This window comes from Heptranchias perlo, chromosome 7, assembly GCF_035084215.1.
Source record: "Heptranchias perlo isolate sHepPer1 chromosome 7, sHepPer1.hap1, whole genome shotgun sequence".
In the NCBI taxonomy this organism is placed as follows: domain Eukaryota; kingdom Metazoa; phylum Chordata; class Chondrichthyes; order Hexanchiformes; family Hexanchidae; genus Heptranchias; species Heptranchias perlo.
The window spans coordinates 41779796-41796125 of record NC_090331.1 but is presented as its reverse complement, the minus strand read 5'-3'; the positions used below and the strand labels follow the sequence as shown (position 1 = coordinate 41796125).

At 42.3% G+C, this 16330-nt stretch overlaps 1 protein-coding gene across 1 annotated transcript in view; it reads left to right on the top strand.

Annotated features, from left to right (window-relative positions):
- The first annotated feature begins 581 nt into the window (after positions 1–581).
- Positions 582–16330, top strand: part of LOC137323999 (sodium-driven chloride bicarbonate exchanger-like) — a 174002-nt gene continuing 158253 nt past the window's right edge. Inside the window, exon 1 of the mRNA XM_067988170.1 lies at positions 582–617. Coding sequence (XP_067844271.1) covers positions 582–617 — 36 coding nt within the window. The remainder of the gene's footprint in view (positions 618–16330) is intronic.

Sequence of the window (16330 nt, the reverse complement as noted above, 5' to 3'; positions counted from 1 at the left end):
ACTAGAATTTGGCAGGAACAGAAATGATGAACATGTGGGTCTTAGGGCAGGAAATAGAATGTGGGCAGCAGAGTTTGGACAAGTTGCAGGGTAGAGCAAGGAGATCAGCAAAGAGAGCATTTGAGACATTGAACGTAAAAGGTGACAAAGGTATGCTTGAGAGTTTCAACAGCAGTGAAAGTGAGCTAAAGATGGCGGTGGGCGATATTGTACATCTGGAAATAAGTGGTCTTAATGATGGATAGGATATGGGATTTGAAACTCGGTTCAGGGTCAAATAGCTGTCTGGTTGAGAGGTTGCGATCTGTCTCGTTCAGCCTGAGCAATTAGCCAGAGTGGGGTGGGTGTCTGGGGACTAGAATGCAGTTTTAAGCAGAAGTCCACAACATGGCTTCGTTCATGTTAATAAGTTGGATTACGCCGAGATGTTTTTTCTGTAACCTAATTTTAGCAGAAAATTATGCATGCTCTATAAAGCACAAAGCTGTACAGTAAGTTCCTCAATATTTTGGTTGTCCTAATGGAACTGTTCTTGGCACACTGAAAATAGTGTGAACAGGTCTGGTATGGATATTTTGAACATGGTTCAGCTTGTACCGTACTACCAGACTACACAGGTATGGGTTGAATGTTGAAGTTCAATGGCAGAGGTAGTGATGTAGACCAGACAGATTACTATCCCAGCAATATTGTTATTCTTAAAATTTCAGGTACAGGGGAAAGGGCTTAAGGGATGTCATTAATATTTGATACAATGCTGGTTGGTGACTCTGTAAGCAAGACTGCTTTATTATCAGGCGTTAATGTCAGCTGTGGCTCAGTGGGTAGCACTTTTGCCTCTGAGGCAGAAGGTTGTGGGTTCAAGTCCCACTCCAGAGACTTAAGCACAAAAATCTAGACTGGCACTCCAGTGAAGTGCTGCACTGTCCCCTTCCTACAGCAGAGCCTGGTCTCCAATTGTCTTAGATTTCCCTGCCATTGGGCCAAGACTTTGTTCCGCTGGGACCGTGAGGTGGTTGGTATGCAACGACTGCCCCACGTTAAAAGAATCCATGCACAGGCACCTTCCACCAAGTCATCCTCGACCCTGAGGGATAGCCAGAGAGAGACATTATCAGGAGTGAGATGAGGAAATATTATTGTTTATGGTAAGAATTTACAGTTGCATCATCTGACTTTTTGAAGAACCTTTTTTTATTTATATTTATTAAAATAACAAGCTTGAGGTTCCCAGATAGGTTGGTGAGTAAGTGCACTACATGGTGTGGTATTGAGTTGTACGTTTCAAGAGGGTCCTAGGCTAGATTACAGACTGTAATGTGTTATCAGATTTCAACCAGGGCAGTTGTTGGGGTACTGTTATTAACCTCAGCGCCCCTGGAAAAGGAAGGGGGATAATATCAGCCAGGGTTCCTGGTGCTGGTCACTATCCACTGATGCTTGCTGTTAAGTGTGTACACAGAAGTTGTGTGAGGACAAGATCAAGCTTGTCTATGATCCCCTGAGCAGCACATAGCCTGCACACACTTGCTGTCCAGGCATACGCACTAAGAATAACCACTTGATAATGAAGGGTTACAATGCTTATGAAACTGTACCCCAATGCAGTGCTTTTAGGATTGGATGGGAAAAATAGGGGAAGGATTGGAAAAACTATTTCCTGGAAAAAAATGTGTGCAAAGTCTTATAGCTGAGTGAGTAATCCCAAATTGAGTACACTAAAAATAAAATGGAATTTTAAGAGCCTTTTATATATAAAAATACCATATATGTTCTGCAAGGCTGCTAGACTGCTGTGTTATAATACCTTTTCGTTTTATACGTTTACTGTTCATGTATTTTCTTTGGTTGGAAAAATAATTGGATGAATCTAATTTTAGTTTGAACTGAGAAAGTTTGGAGACCTGGAGAATGACTGTTTTTCTGAGATAATGCTATAGAATCAATTTATCTCCCATAATGAAAAGCCCATTCAATTTGGCTTATCAATGTGGCAACTCAAACAGTGTCATAATTTTTACTCTTTGCATGTTTGTAAAATATCTATGTTGGGGCAGAAATTGCTTGTAAAATAACGGTGAGCTCAACAGCGCTCACCGTTGTTAGTGGCGAAATGGAGGAGCAATGGCGTTAGCACATGCGCAGTGAAATGCAGAAATCCGGAACTTGCTCCTACTGGTTCGACAGCAGTATGACAGCTTTGAATTAAAGGTATACCGCCGGCTGCAATCGGTGAAATCATTGAAAAAGTGCCAACTTGCTCATCTGCTCAACTGTAACTAATATTGCCACAAAACAGGTACGCTTGAAAATACCAACTAATCAAACCAAGTTTTAATAGCACGGTAAATCTTAATGACTGCCAAACAACTAAAAATTAAATTAAAAAAAATGTGGAGTCTTATTACTCTTAATAGTTTTTGATCATTAAAAAAATGTTTTTTCAAAATTATAAAAGACATTTTTTTAAACTTATCCCTTCAATCTCTTTTAGTTGATTCAATTATTTCTTCCACTTTCTTTTTTCGCTGTCTATAACTGTTTCTACAATGATTTTAATGTTGTACCTTTCACTTCCTGATTTTCATGTTGGAAGCCTGCTGAAACAGTTTCGCAGCTTGTCAAAAATGCTGCAGTCTGTTTGGTCGAGGGGAGAGTGTGATCCTATTGCTTCTCCCACAGCTCCTAGCTTCGCTTGAATTGATGCTGGGCTCTTCTCCACTTCCCATTCGAGGAAGTGCCCGAAGTAAAGACTGCAGTAAGTTAGTGGGTTAGTATAAATCTGTGGAGCAGCGAGCAGTGTTGGTTCGCCGCTCTGAGCGATTTATGCCCCGTTGAATTTGTTCTATATCTTAAATTTGTTTTGTAATTCATCAGGAGCAGCTGTTGGTTTTATTAACTAGATAACAAATTTCGATTGTCCAAGTTCTATATTATTTTCTTCATCCAAACAGTGACACTAAACCTAGAAGAATTACTGTGAGAGCTAATGGCATTTCCAATAGTACAGTGCTTGGGCTATTCCCAAAAGCCTTTCTAGCCCTATTTCTAGCCTCCTTTATCCAGAATTAATTAGTTTTCAGTAAAACTTACTTCCCAGTTCCCTACTGTTCTGGTTGTGGATATTTTATAGTGCTTAAGCTGCTTTTATGGTTTAGTACACTCTTGAAAATATCTAAATAGCCTTTGTTTATATTTAACAAAGGAAAAGCTTGTACTTATTCATCTCTTTAATTCAGTAATGTGGTCCTTTGTGAACACAAGAATCCATTGGTAAATCTATGATAGCTTAACATTTTTAGCAGTATAAAACCTAAATCTAGGTTCATAAGATCACAAGATAGGTTTGTATGAACATGTTCTTTTGGCCCATTAGATATCGCATAACAGCCTTAGGTTTGAGGGAAATGTGTTTAAGATTAGATGTAAACCTAAATGCTTACATGAATTGGTATTTATTTTGTGGTAAACCAGATAAGATTTCATAGCTCTGTGGCATTTTATGATCGAATATATAAATGAACGTAATTAATAAATGATAAGAAGCTGTATTTAAAATCGTGTGACATCGCTCAAATCCAAACATTCAACCAGATAGGTAGCTCCTGCAAAAAATTGAATTTTAATTTATATTTTAAATTCATTTAGGTTTTGCGATGGTAAAGTAGAACATTATTACTTGAATTTAAAGCAAATCATTTTATTTTTGTCTGCTCATGTATTGGTTTCATCAGTCACGATGTGGCTCTGCGCATTTTGAGTATCCCAATATTGGAGTTTTGTTCTGAAATGTGAATTGATTCCAGATTGGGCACATTTGGAGGTTTCTTATTTTTCCAATTTTGCATGACGCATGCAGGCCCAAATAAGCACACCATCAAGATTTTTCTGGATGTTGTGCCTCTACCTTTAAACCTCGCACACTACCTTACCCTAAAGCAGCACTGGACAAATCACCATCTGAAGTTTGAATTTGGAGATAAGAATGCAATACATCTCAAAATGCAAGCCATATGTTTTTAAAAAAACCTTTTTGTAATTTCTATTGGTAGGGCTATCTGGCTGTGGGAAGCTTTGTTTTGGAGATGTTACTGCAAATATGTGTCATGTTTAATAACGTTATTCAACAAAGAATTATTGGGGAGAGAAGTACACACATGTAGCAATTACATGGTATTAACACGGGGTTCAGAGCTGCATAGCAATCACGTTTCTTGGGAAACTTTGGATCGTTGGCGGGTTACCTTCTTTGTCAAGAAGGTAACCCGCCAGCATGTTGTCTTGAGGCCAGCATGTTGTCTTGAGCAACATGCTGGCCTCACGAAAAGGGTGACTGCTACATTAGAGAAGCTAATTTCAACAAGTGATTAGTCCAAAGTGCTAAGCCACAAGAAGGATAGGCCAAGCATGTAGCCTGGGATTGGGTTTGTGTGACTGATGATAGAGCAGATTCAGGGGCAAATGTTGTGGCCAATGGACATCCTTGCCTCTGCAGCTGAGGTTATAGCCTGCTAGCCACTAAACAGCACCCTGCTGGGGTAGCAACAAAGAGAAGGAGAGCAAAATGCATGTGAGGTGTCTTCAGGTGAAGTGGGGTTCGAGGGTGGGGATGATGGAGGAGGCGGGAGAGCAAGGTGGAGGAGGCGAGAGACGGGAAGGAAGATAGGGGACAGAGAGTTGGGGGGGAGGGGGTAAGGATTCAGTGATGGCTTTGTTGGGTGGTGGGGGAGGGGGGAACGGTTCCTGCAAATTCCCTTGTACATCTTCGGTCTTGTTGCTGTGTTGTGTGATTGGGTGTACACTTTGCATGTCACACTTTCTTGTGCATTGTGGACACTCACTACATGGAAGACTTTCCATTCTATAATGAGTGAGGAAGGAAAATTACTGTTTAAAGCTGAATATCCGCTCTAAAAACAGCAATCTTTGCTACTGTTATTTTTTGAAACAGACTACGATCAATCTAGGGATATAATGTGACCTAGGAGCAATTTACAAACTCCTTGGACATAAAAAAGGGCCTTTCTAAGTTTGCACATTTGTGGATTAATAATTATTTGATGGTTTTAGAAATTGTGTATTTGACTGATATCGTGTTTAAGGCCCTTAGTTATCAGGATAGGCTTAGGGAACTAGGGCTTTTTACACTGGAAAAGCGTAGACTCTGAGGGACTACGCTTGAGGTCTTTAAGAGAATGAAGGGATTTGATTATATCCAAATGGATATGTCATTTGAGTTATATAGGCGGGGAAGGACTAGGGACCACCCATACAATAATCAGGTGCCAGGAAGTACTTCTTTTTTCAGAGAGTCATCGACTTCTGGAATAGGTTCCTTTCACATGCAATGAGTCTGAATTCACTGCAGGTCTTCAAAAGGGAGCTGCAAGTGGAAGAAGTCTTGAGTTACAGAAGGTAGGCAGGTTACCTTGGACTATTGACATCAAATCACTGTGGTCGCCTAGAGCTTTATTTCCTTTGGGGGTGGAAGAGGAATGTCCCAAAGTATTTTCCAAAATGGTCTGAGATTTTTTTTCTTTGTTTTTTTTTGCCTCTCCAAGATTGCGAGACTGCAGGGTGGGGGCAAACTGATAGTGTGTGTTGGTTGCACTATATCGGGATGGGTCAGACTTGATGGGGCAGTTTTTTCCTGTTCCTTTTTGTATGTTCGTAAACATAAATAGCTACTCGTATGCTGATCTGTTACTTTGCAAGATTGCTACCTGCTTAAATCTATACTCATGAAGATAGCCATATATCAAATCTGGTTTATTCAGTCCTATTAATACAACTGTCTCTCAGAGCAGAACAACAATCTAAATTGCGTTCACCTTCTTTGCATCATTCATGAGTTATATAACTAATTATGCATTAACACATTTTTCAGAAATATTATGAGTCATTTCTGATGTCTTACTCACTGCTTGGGACACTTCTGATTGAAGAATGTTACAAATAACAATTTTTATAAATCAGCACATCAGCAGTAACTCACAACATATTCAGTAGATTCTTTAATGCCCAGTGGCTTCTTTAATTCTGCTTCACAAAGCACACAAGTTAGATGCTGTGTCCCTGAGAACTGGTTCAATCTAGCTGTGTATTTATAACTAATTATAAGTGATGACGTATTTATTCTCCAGCACTTAAAAGAATATAATGGGGTATATTTTCTTCCTGGAGTAAAGTGCAACAAAAACTGAAGTCAATAAACATGAGTGCTGATTGTTACCAGAAACGTTCTCACAAATGTGTAATTCTTGATACTTTGTGCATTCTTCCCCTGGGTAAAGTGTTGAAAGATTAAATAACAAAAGCAGAGAAGAAAAATAAATCCTTGCTAGGACTTGTTAACCGTGTTTAAGTGCATTTTCTGTGCATTTAGCATCTAAGTGCATGCAATCCCTAACAGCCTATGTGCATCTGCTCATTGTGGCTTACTATGATGCTTATCACCATAGGAGAGTTCTGTACTTCTATATGGTGTCTGGCTTTGGGGGAGCAGGCCTGACATCTGCTCTGCTCAGGGCCAACAAATTTCCGAATTTGGTCCTAAAATTGGCATTAGGCTACTTACTAGAATATTCAACAGACCAAATGCCTGTTTTAGGCCGACACTAGGGATGCTTCTACAGCACCTAAACCAATATGGTGTTGGACGTGTTTCCGATGCTGTTCGGCCGTGGGAGGTCGGCCCCCTAAATTGCACCTTTTACCCCCCCCCCCCCCGCCTTTTTCCACCCGGAAAATTGGTGCAAAGCGGTCCAATTTCATTCCCTGGATTCCTACATAATCTGTATTTTAAGAAAGAAGCATTGCAACAGCATCAATTGTATTTGTTTCACTGTATCTACCAAGGTGAAATCTGAGGTTAATATTACTGAAAAGTACTTTGAGTAGGATTAAGCCCTAATTGTTTATTTTTCCAGAATTCAGGTGATATACATCACCTTAACTGTAATTGTTAAGTGTCATCTAATACTTGCGCTGACAATATTCCAACACTGAGGCAGTACAAGATCACAGTGAAAACACAGCATACAGATCATTGTGATTGGTGTGACTATACAATGAAAAGTTTCTGTTTGCTACTGCCTCGTGCTCCTGTGACCGCTGCCTAATTTTTGAAGATTTCATTTGCACTTTTATTTTAAAAAGACTATGGGTGCTTGTGGTGTATTTGTTGAATGTAAGAGTCAATGAGTACATTATATGATTATAATACTTTGAGAATCAAAGTGCCAGTGAAATCCATGAAGAAATGGGTGGGGGGTGGGCTCATCATACAGAAATTTTGGTGTGACACTGATGGGGGTGAGGGGGGGGAATAGAGAAGGAGGTTGAGATGGAAGAGTAGGGAATAGTTAAAGGGAGGTGGATAGAACTAAAAGGTTGATTGGAGAATGAAGGGGCTGAGCAAAGGTAGTGGGATTGAGGTGATCATGGGGGAAGGTGGTGACATTGAGGGGGTTGGGAGAAGGTAGGGGTGAATGAGCAGGAAGAGGTTTTAATGTTCTGCATTCAAGTTCCACACTTATAAAAGCAACTGAGCAAGAACAATAATTTAATTTTAAAAGGTTACACTAGCACTCTAAATAAAGATAATCATGATTATTAATAGGATGAAATTGTGCTGTGCAATATTAGTGTAGGAATGTCCAATGTTATTATATCAAATCACTTTGAAATTTTAATGAAGGCATTAATCTGTTTGTTTTAAGAGTTGCCATCTCCAATAAGGGTATGGGCAGAGGACCAGTTAGAATTTATGTTGCACGGCGTGATTTCAACCTCTAAACATTTTTCATAAGACATTTCAATCACTAATCAAATAATATCTTATTCTTCAAGCAACTCTTCTTGAAATTCTGGTTTCTGTAGCATTTAAAAAAAGATAATTCTGAATGTTATAGGTTAATGTTTTGTGTGTAAATATTAATGAGTTCTAAACATTGTTCTAAACCAACCAGCCATGCAATATCCTGGGCAGCAAAATAGCAGAGAAAAAAAGCTTAGGCCAATTTGGGGGAAAAAGAAACTGCAAAATTCCTCTCTGACCCCCGAAGGCAAGCAAGCAAGTTCCAAGAGACCATAGTGACTGGGAGACACTTCCCCCAATACCCCACCTACCTTCTATATGGAATGATGCCGGCCACAGTCAGGAACCACCGCCTGCCCCAAGCATGGCTCCTCACATCAGAGGGGGTGGAGCCGGGAGTACCAAATTCCCATTTCCTCAGCCTCAGTGGGGCCGACATAAGTTTGGATGCCAGGTCCCCCAGTGAGATAAGGAGTTCTGATGTTCCTGAAGAATACAGGTGGGACTTAATGTGAGGGTTGAAGGCGGGGTCTGCTTGATAACACCCTTAGCACCACCTTTGATGCCCTGTCCCCAGTAAAACCCTTACTGTCTCTCACCCTGGTCGTTCCCAGTGGAATGGCCCCCATCTCCACTCCTTTAAGTTCTTGAGCAAATTTGAATGTTTATGGTGGACAACTGGTTTAGCCATTCATCGCCAGATCTGGCTGGACCACATAAAGCACTGTCGGTTCTGGCTCCCCTCTGCCAAAACTGCTCACTACTCCAGGATCGTCCTGGAATGCAAAGATAACCCCCGGCTTCTCTTCTCCACTACCAACCGACTTCCACTCTCACCTCCAATGACAAGCGCAAGGAGTTCATGGACTTCTTCGACACTAAGATTGAGACCATCCGTTTAGCGACCTTTGCCGCTTCCTCCCATCCCCTAGCCCACCAAGCCAACTTCCCCTACGGTTTCCCTCTGCCCTAGCCCTGAAGCCGTATTTTTCTCTAGTTTCTTTCCTATCTCCCCACATACCCTCTCCGAGCCCACCTTGTCCACAAGACCCACCTCCTGCTCCCTCAACCGTATTCCCACCAAACTGCTGACCACCTAACTTCCCTTCCTGGTCCCCATGTTAGCTGATGTCATCTCCCTCCCTGGCCACTGTCTGAGGCTGAACCAGACTGTTCGCAACCTCGGCATCCTATTTGATTCTGAGATGAGTTTCCGACCCAATATCCTCTCCATCATCAAGACTGCCTATTTCCACCTCCGTAACATCGCCCATCTTCACCCCTGCCTCAGTCCATCTGCTGCTGAAACTCTCAGCCATGCCCTTGTTACCTCCAGACTTGACTATTCCAATGCTCTCCCTATCTCTGTAACCTTGTTAACGGTTCCCTCTCCTCAGGTACTGTCCCCCTCCCTTTCAAATCTGCAGTCATCACCCCCATCCTCAAAAAAACCCACCCTTGACCCCTCTGTCCTTGAAAACTACCACCCCATCTCCAACCTCCCTTTCCTCTCAAGTCCTTGAACGTGTTGTTGCCTCCCAAATCTGTGCCCATTTTCCTCACAACTCCATGTTTGAATTCCTCCAATCAGGTTTCCCCCCTTGCCACAGTACTGAAATGGCCCATATCACTGTCACAGATGACATTTTATGTGACAGTGATAAACTATCCCTCCTCATCCTTTTCGACCTGTCTGCAGCCTATGACATGGTTGACCACGCCATCCTTCTCCAATGCCTCGCCTCCATTATCCAGCTGGGCAGGGCTGCCCTTTCTGGTTTCATTCCTATCTATCCAGTCATAGCCATAGAATCTCCTGCAATGGTTTCTCTTCCCGTTCCCGCACCATTACTTCTGGAGTCCCCCAAGGTTCTATCCCTGGCCCCTTCCTATTTCTCATTTACATACTGCTTCTCTGCAACATCGTCCGAAAACACGACGTCAGATTCCACATGTACGCTGACAACATTCAGCTCTACCTCACCACCACCTCTCTCAACCATTCCACTACCTCTGATTTGTTATGCTGCATGTCCAATATCCAGTATTGGATGAGCAGAAATTTCCATCAATTACATATTAGGAAGACCAAAGCCATTGTATTCGGTCCCTGCCACAAACTCCGTTCCACTGAATTCATCTCCCTCCCTGGCCACTGTCTGAGGCTGAACCAGACTGCTCGCAACCTCGGCATCCTATTTGACTCTGAGATGAGTTTCCGACCCAATATCCTCTCCATCATCAAGACCGCCTATTTCCACCTCCGTAACATCGCCCATCTTCGCCCCTGCCTCAGTCCATCTGCTGCTGAAACTCTCAGCCATGCCCTTGTTACCTCCAGACTTGACTATTCCAATGCTCTCCTGGCCAGCCTCCCACCTACCACCCTCTGTAAACTTGAGCTCGTCCAAAGCTCTGCTGCCCGTATCCATACTTGCACCAACTCCCTCACCCATCACCCCTGTGCTTGCTGACCTACATTGGCTCCCGGTCTGGCAATGCCTCGATTTTAAAATTCTCATATTTGTGTACAAATCCCTCCATGGTCTTGCCCCTCCCATTCTCTGTAACCTCCTCCAGCCCTACAACCCTCTGAGATCTCTGCGCTCCTTCAATTCTGGCCTCTTGTGCACCCCTGAGTTCCTTCACTCCACCATTAGTGGCTGTACCTTCAGCTGCCTCGGCCCTAAGCTCTGGAATTCCCTCCCTAAACCTCTCTGCATCTCTCCCTTTCTCTTCTCCTTTAAGTTGCTCCATAAAACCTACCTCTTTGACCTTTGTTATAAACCTTTGGATACTCGAAGATGCACCCCACACTGACAAAGGCCCGCTTGCGGAGGTCCCTCCCCTGATCCTGCCTACTTCAGTGGGCAAGGTCAATGGCATAATTCTGCATTGGATGCAATCCCAGGGTAAATGACAGGATTTGTGTGACCCATAAGTTTAATTGCAGTTATAAATCTCATCCAGTGAACAAATAATGACACTTTGAAAATCAACTACATTTTAGGAAAAGGAAATGAAATACAACATAAGACATGGGTGTTCTACTATTTTACTCAGTACTGTTAAGCATGCTTTCAACTGGCCATAGAAATATGAATGTCTGTCAATGTGGTGGTGGGGGAGAAGCAAAAATACAGCATATCAAATATTATAGGTAAGGGAAAAAAGCATACTGAATAATCTAGTTCAAACACACAACCGTTTGTGTATTCTGTGGACTGTGTAAAATTAATTTAAAGTTGAGGTATTATGAATATGTAGTAGTGTTCTGCATGAATACATGATATTTTTACATTTGTTAAAGCTCAGGGCATAAATGTTTTCCGACAGCTCAGATCATGCTTTGTTAAAGCCTATAAAACAAAATTTGCAGAGAATTCACTTCTAGCAACCATTTCAGAACAGCATTGTAAGATCATTGGCTGATAAAGAGTGGGGATTATGTGAATTTTAATCTATCTGATGGGACGTTCCAGATAAGGATGATCAAAATAAATTGGAATTCTAGCTGATGACCTCTACACTGACTGCTTGGGCCAAACTAGCTCGATGTACTGCTTCATTTAGTAAGCTGATTATTAATCCTGAGACAGGCATCAAGGCATGCAACAGTGTAAAAGAACTCGGTTATAGTAATATTAGCCAGTGTATTAACCTGGTATGGTCTTAAGTAAAGTAATTTTCTTCACAATGCCGTATTGAAGATACTAACCAGCCTCAAAATTGCTCAGCTGTTCCAATGGACTTGCTCCGTATATTCGGAGGATACTGGATCCTAGCCTTAAGGCAGAGTTTCCAGGATGGCGTGACGGTAAAGCCTCTATCTGCCCCTATAAGTTCCTCGACATAGGGGGGCATAGCAAGGGACAGGGATTCCCTAGGTTGGGAGTTCCTGCTCTCTGGTCTTCAGTTGGGACTCAGCGTTGCATCAGTGCAGGTTTGCCTGGTCTGACCAGGTGTACCTGGTTGAAAATAATGGGAGTGGGGCCCACTTCTGGCGTTCTAGCCCGAGATTGGGGGTCTGGACCCCTAAGATGAGGGGCTGCTGGAGTTTTTAAAAGCTCTATAGCAGGTTCCTTTATAGGGGGTCATGGGGCAAGCAGATTGTTCCGGCATCACTCTGACTGTCCAGCTTCTGTTGGCATTTGCAGTATTCTTGGTGTGGGGGTTTGCCACAGATGTACTCCCATGTTCCAAAGGCCTGCTCCTGGAGGCCTCTTTACCCAGCCCTGTGGTCTTTAGTGGGGTCAGCAGCAGAGGTCTATGGTGAGGATGATTCCAGCATAACTGCATGAAACAATAATAAAGCAGAAGATGTGTACACCGCCAGTTCATAACTGCCAGGATCATGCCCCCACAGATTTTATAGGCCAAATGTCCAACTAAGATTGCCACTATTATAGGTTGGAAATAAAGAAGCAGCTTTTCTATTCAGCACCTATCTTTTGAAAATGTCTTTGAGCTAAAGGAATTACTCTGAAATAATTTAAGTCTATTTGTTTTTGTGCATCTGATAGTCACAATACAAACTCTTTCACCTTTCTCAAGCGAGGCTGAATATGTTGAATAACATAACATGTAAATATGCAGCGATCTTTCCAGCATGTTGCATGGTTTCTTTTTACAAAAGCCTTATCCACTGCCTTATTGCATCAGATTAAAATCCTCGACTAGGGTTTGTAAACTGGACTCTTTCACTTCTGCCTACACATTCACTTTAGCTTGCCATCGTGTCATTAAAGCTTAAAGCTGCTGACATCTGTAGCTTTGCACTGTCAATGTTTTGTGGTCCAGATGATTCAGTTGTAGCCGGTTTGTATTTTTTTGTGTCACTGCTGGGTATGTGAACTGAAGATGTACACGCTTCATGCATTTATTGCTGTTTGATGCTTGACTGTAAGAAGATCGTGTGTCATAGAGCTGTGCTGAGATCCTTGGGGGGTGGGGGAGGGAATTGGATAGGGGCCGTTTTTGGGCGTAGGTTGTGTGATGTGCTATTACCCCGCGCCCAATGACCCCTGCGCAGGCAGGGCGCAAGTTTTGGTCCACCTGAGAACTCACCTGCAAGCAAAGTTACATTACAGGCCTTGCACGTGGAATCAATGCAATTCGCACTTTCCACCACCAGCGGGAGCTCAATTTCTTAAAGGGAGGATGTTTCTTAGAAATCTCTTAAAGGTAACTGGTAACTGTTATTTGCTGAAAATAACAGTCTAATGTCTGCATGGAGTCTGAACAGAGATCAGATATTGCACACGTAAAACACAGATGCAGGTCCCATCCCTATGTTTACACACTGATGAGTTATGTTAAATCATTGAATAAAGGTTGCACACTACTAAATCCCACATCCTCCAATCTGCAAGCCAGACCTCACCAATGTGCTGATCTGAGTTGGTACCAGGCCTGCAAGAGTGCTTGCACCAAGGTTCTCTGCTGATGCACTAGAGACCTTAGTGCAAGAGGTGGACAGAAGGAGGGACATCCTATATACACAGGGGATGGGTGGGGGGGGGGGTGGGAAATAGGCCATCCAGGCATATATCCAAAAGCGGGGGGACAGAGTCAATGCCAGGAGCACAGCTTCCTCTCACCCTTACACATTACCACTGTTTCAAGCCGCCCACCCACAACTCAGGCCACACACACTGGCAGCTATTCAACCAGGCACATCACCCAGACACACGTCCCGCTTTCTTGCAGGAGAAGGTGGTGCATATCAAGAGGCATTTAGCCCGTCTAGCCTGTTCCGCCATTCACTGCGATCATGGTGGACCTGTGACCTAACTCCATATACCTGTCTTAGCCCCTTAATATCCCTTAATACCCTTGGTTCACAGAAATCTACCATTGTTAGATTTAACTTTCACGAGTGAGCTGGCATCAACTGCCATCTGCAGAAGAGAGTTCCAAATGTCTCCCAACCTTTGCGTGTAGAAGCATTTCCTAACTTCTCTCCTGCACGTCCTGGCTCTAAATGTTAGACTATGTCCCCGCATCCTAGTATTCAAGTGTAGCAGACCTCCAAAAACAGTTACAAATGTCTCGGCAGCCAGAAGCAATAATCCAGCCACTAAGCTGTAAATCCTGCATGGTCCCTTTAAATAGCACCGGTGGAGGGGGGGGGGGGGTCCTCCAGGCACTCTAAGACACGTTCAGATGGTCGGGATTAAGATTGTGCGTTGAGTTGAGTGTAAAGTCCCAAAATGGTGTCTATCACTTTAAATCAGTGTTGCACATTGATTGAAGGCATTTTCGCCCTACTCTAAATGATTCCAGCGTTCGTTATCTGCACCTGCGCTAACTCCTATACCAAGATGGCGTCTGGCGCACGTCACGCTGGAAACGTGCGTGCGCATCCAAGATGCCATTTTGGATGTTGAAGAGGCCGTGTAGCGCCGAAACAACGGGTGCTACACGATCCAATTTAGCGCCCCGTGTCTTATATGACAATTTTCTCAGGCTGACCAGGGTTGCCATTTTCAAATTGTATAAATTGTCCATCCATGACACTGCACTGAAAGAATTGGAAATGTAAATTACAGTAGATGCATTTGAAATGTTAAAAGAAGTATAAGGATGCAGTTTTACAGCGATGTGAGAGAGTGCACAATCTTAGCAAAGACCGGAGTAGTACTTCCATGCTGCTGTCTTCAATTTCGAAGCCAGTTCTAACCCCTACACTTTTGCATGCTATTTAAATGTGATGCACAAGGGGAAACAATCAACTATATCTTGCTGGCCAGTGCTTGAAGTCATAAGGTCATCATGTCATGATGCAACATGTTCAGCGGACACCCTTCTGTGCAAATAAAGTGTGAGAAGCTCAAGTTGACTGCAGCCTATGACTTGGACTTGGACTTAAGGTTCAAAAGCCCAGCTGCTGGGGATTGCATTTCTACTCAAATGTGCTATGAAGTCAAATGGAGAATCTGACTTTGGAGTTTCATTGCTAGTTTTGCAGTGATGTAAAAGTGTCAGTGTAACTGCAGCTTTAAAAGATATTTTAAAATGACACAGACTGATACTAGGCACTGCAGTTTTAATTTTGTTATAATAGAAGCTGATGTTCTGAAATATTAAGCATCTGACAAGTTGACTATAAATGGAATATCTGTGGTTACCCCCTGCAGTAATGAAAAAGATACATCAAAGAGCTATGGAAGTTTACAGCATAGAAGGAGGTCATTTGGCCCATAGTAACTGTGCTGGCTCTTTCTTAGAGCAATCCAAAATGAATTCACTGCCCTGCTGTCTCCCCATGTCCTATATCTGCCTCTGCTTCTAATATTTATCTGCTTTTCCCTTAAAAAGTACAATGGTCTCTGCCCTCAATTCCTCCCTGTGGCAAAACATTCCATGCTGTAATAACTCTGTAAAGAAATATCTCCTAACCTCTTGTCTCAGTGACAATTTGAAATTAATGACCCTCTAACCAGAGGAAACAGCTTGCTCCATTCACCCTATCAAAACCTTTCATTGTTTAAAAAATGCTCTCTTATATCTCCTCCTTAGCCTTTGCTGCCCCAGTGGAAGCAGCCCCGATATCTGAGACACAAATTAACTAATTGGGGTGACTTGAGATGCGCCACAGATGAGGTGGTCAGAAGGAGTAGATCAGCTGAACCCAAGTTAGCGGTGATGTGCCTGTTTCTTCCTCAGGGAGCAGTGTTGAGTCTCAATAGCGCAAATTTAGATTTTTTTTGAAACTATTACAATCTCAACAACTTTATGAAGATTAAAATATCCTTCAATATTAAAACTTTGTGTTTGGGTTTTTTGCTTAATTGCTTCCTTGTAGTAAACAATTTAAATATTAAAAACTGATCAAGTTGAAAATCATCAGAATGCTATTTTCACTGCATTTAATCATTACAAGGCAACAGCCACAATATTGTACAGGATATTATCCAGTCATAGTACACACTGTTACTTGGATTTCTTCAACTGAACACAGTGTATTATCTACAATTAAATATTTATTTCTAAGTTCACCCATTTCTGGTTCGGTAGCGCCTGTCAAAATGGTGTGCATTAGAGTTTCTTTTGATCAGATTTTTCTTTATATATTCGTTAATCTCAGTAGACAGAACTTGGCCAACATGAACTAGTCATGTACTTCTTAAGCAGCTAACAATTTCTTCCAAATGAGTTAGTAAATACAGGTGTTCAGTGAGGAAACAAGAATGCTCCAGCAATGGCAGCACTCATTGTTTGCAAACGCCAGTCGTATGTCTTATGTCCATGTCATCTTTTTGGGTACAGAGAGCGGTCAATTAATTGTGCTTAGTGCCAAGGTGCCTGGACATGAAATCCTGAATGTATCAACACTGGCATAGAAACTCAAAGATGCAGAAGGAGATTAGGAAAAAGTACCATGATTAGAGAATAGCTACCAAGATAATGCAAAATGGTACTGCAAATGAGATAGGCTTTAATATGGTTTGTAGGCATATATTTAAATTTGATCATTTAAGGCATTCCACATTGAAAGGCATAATTCTG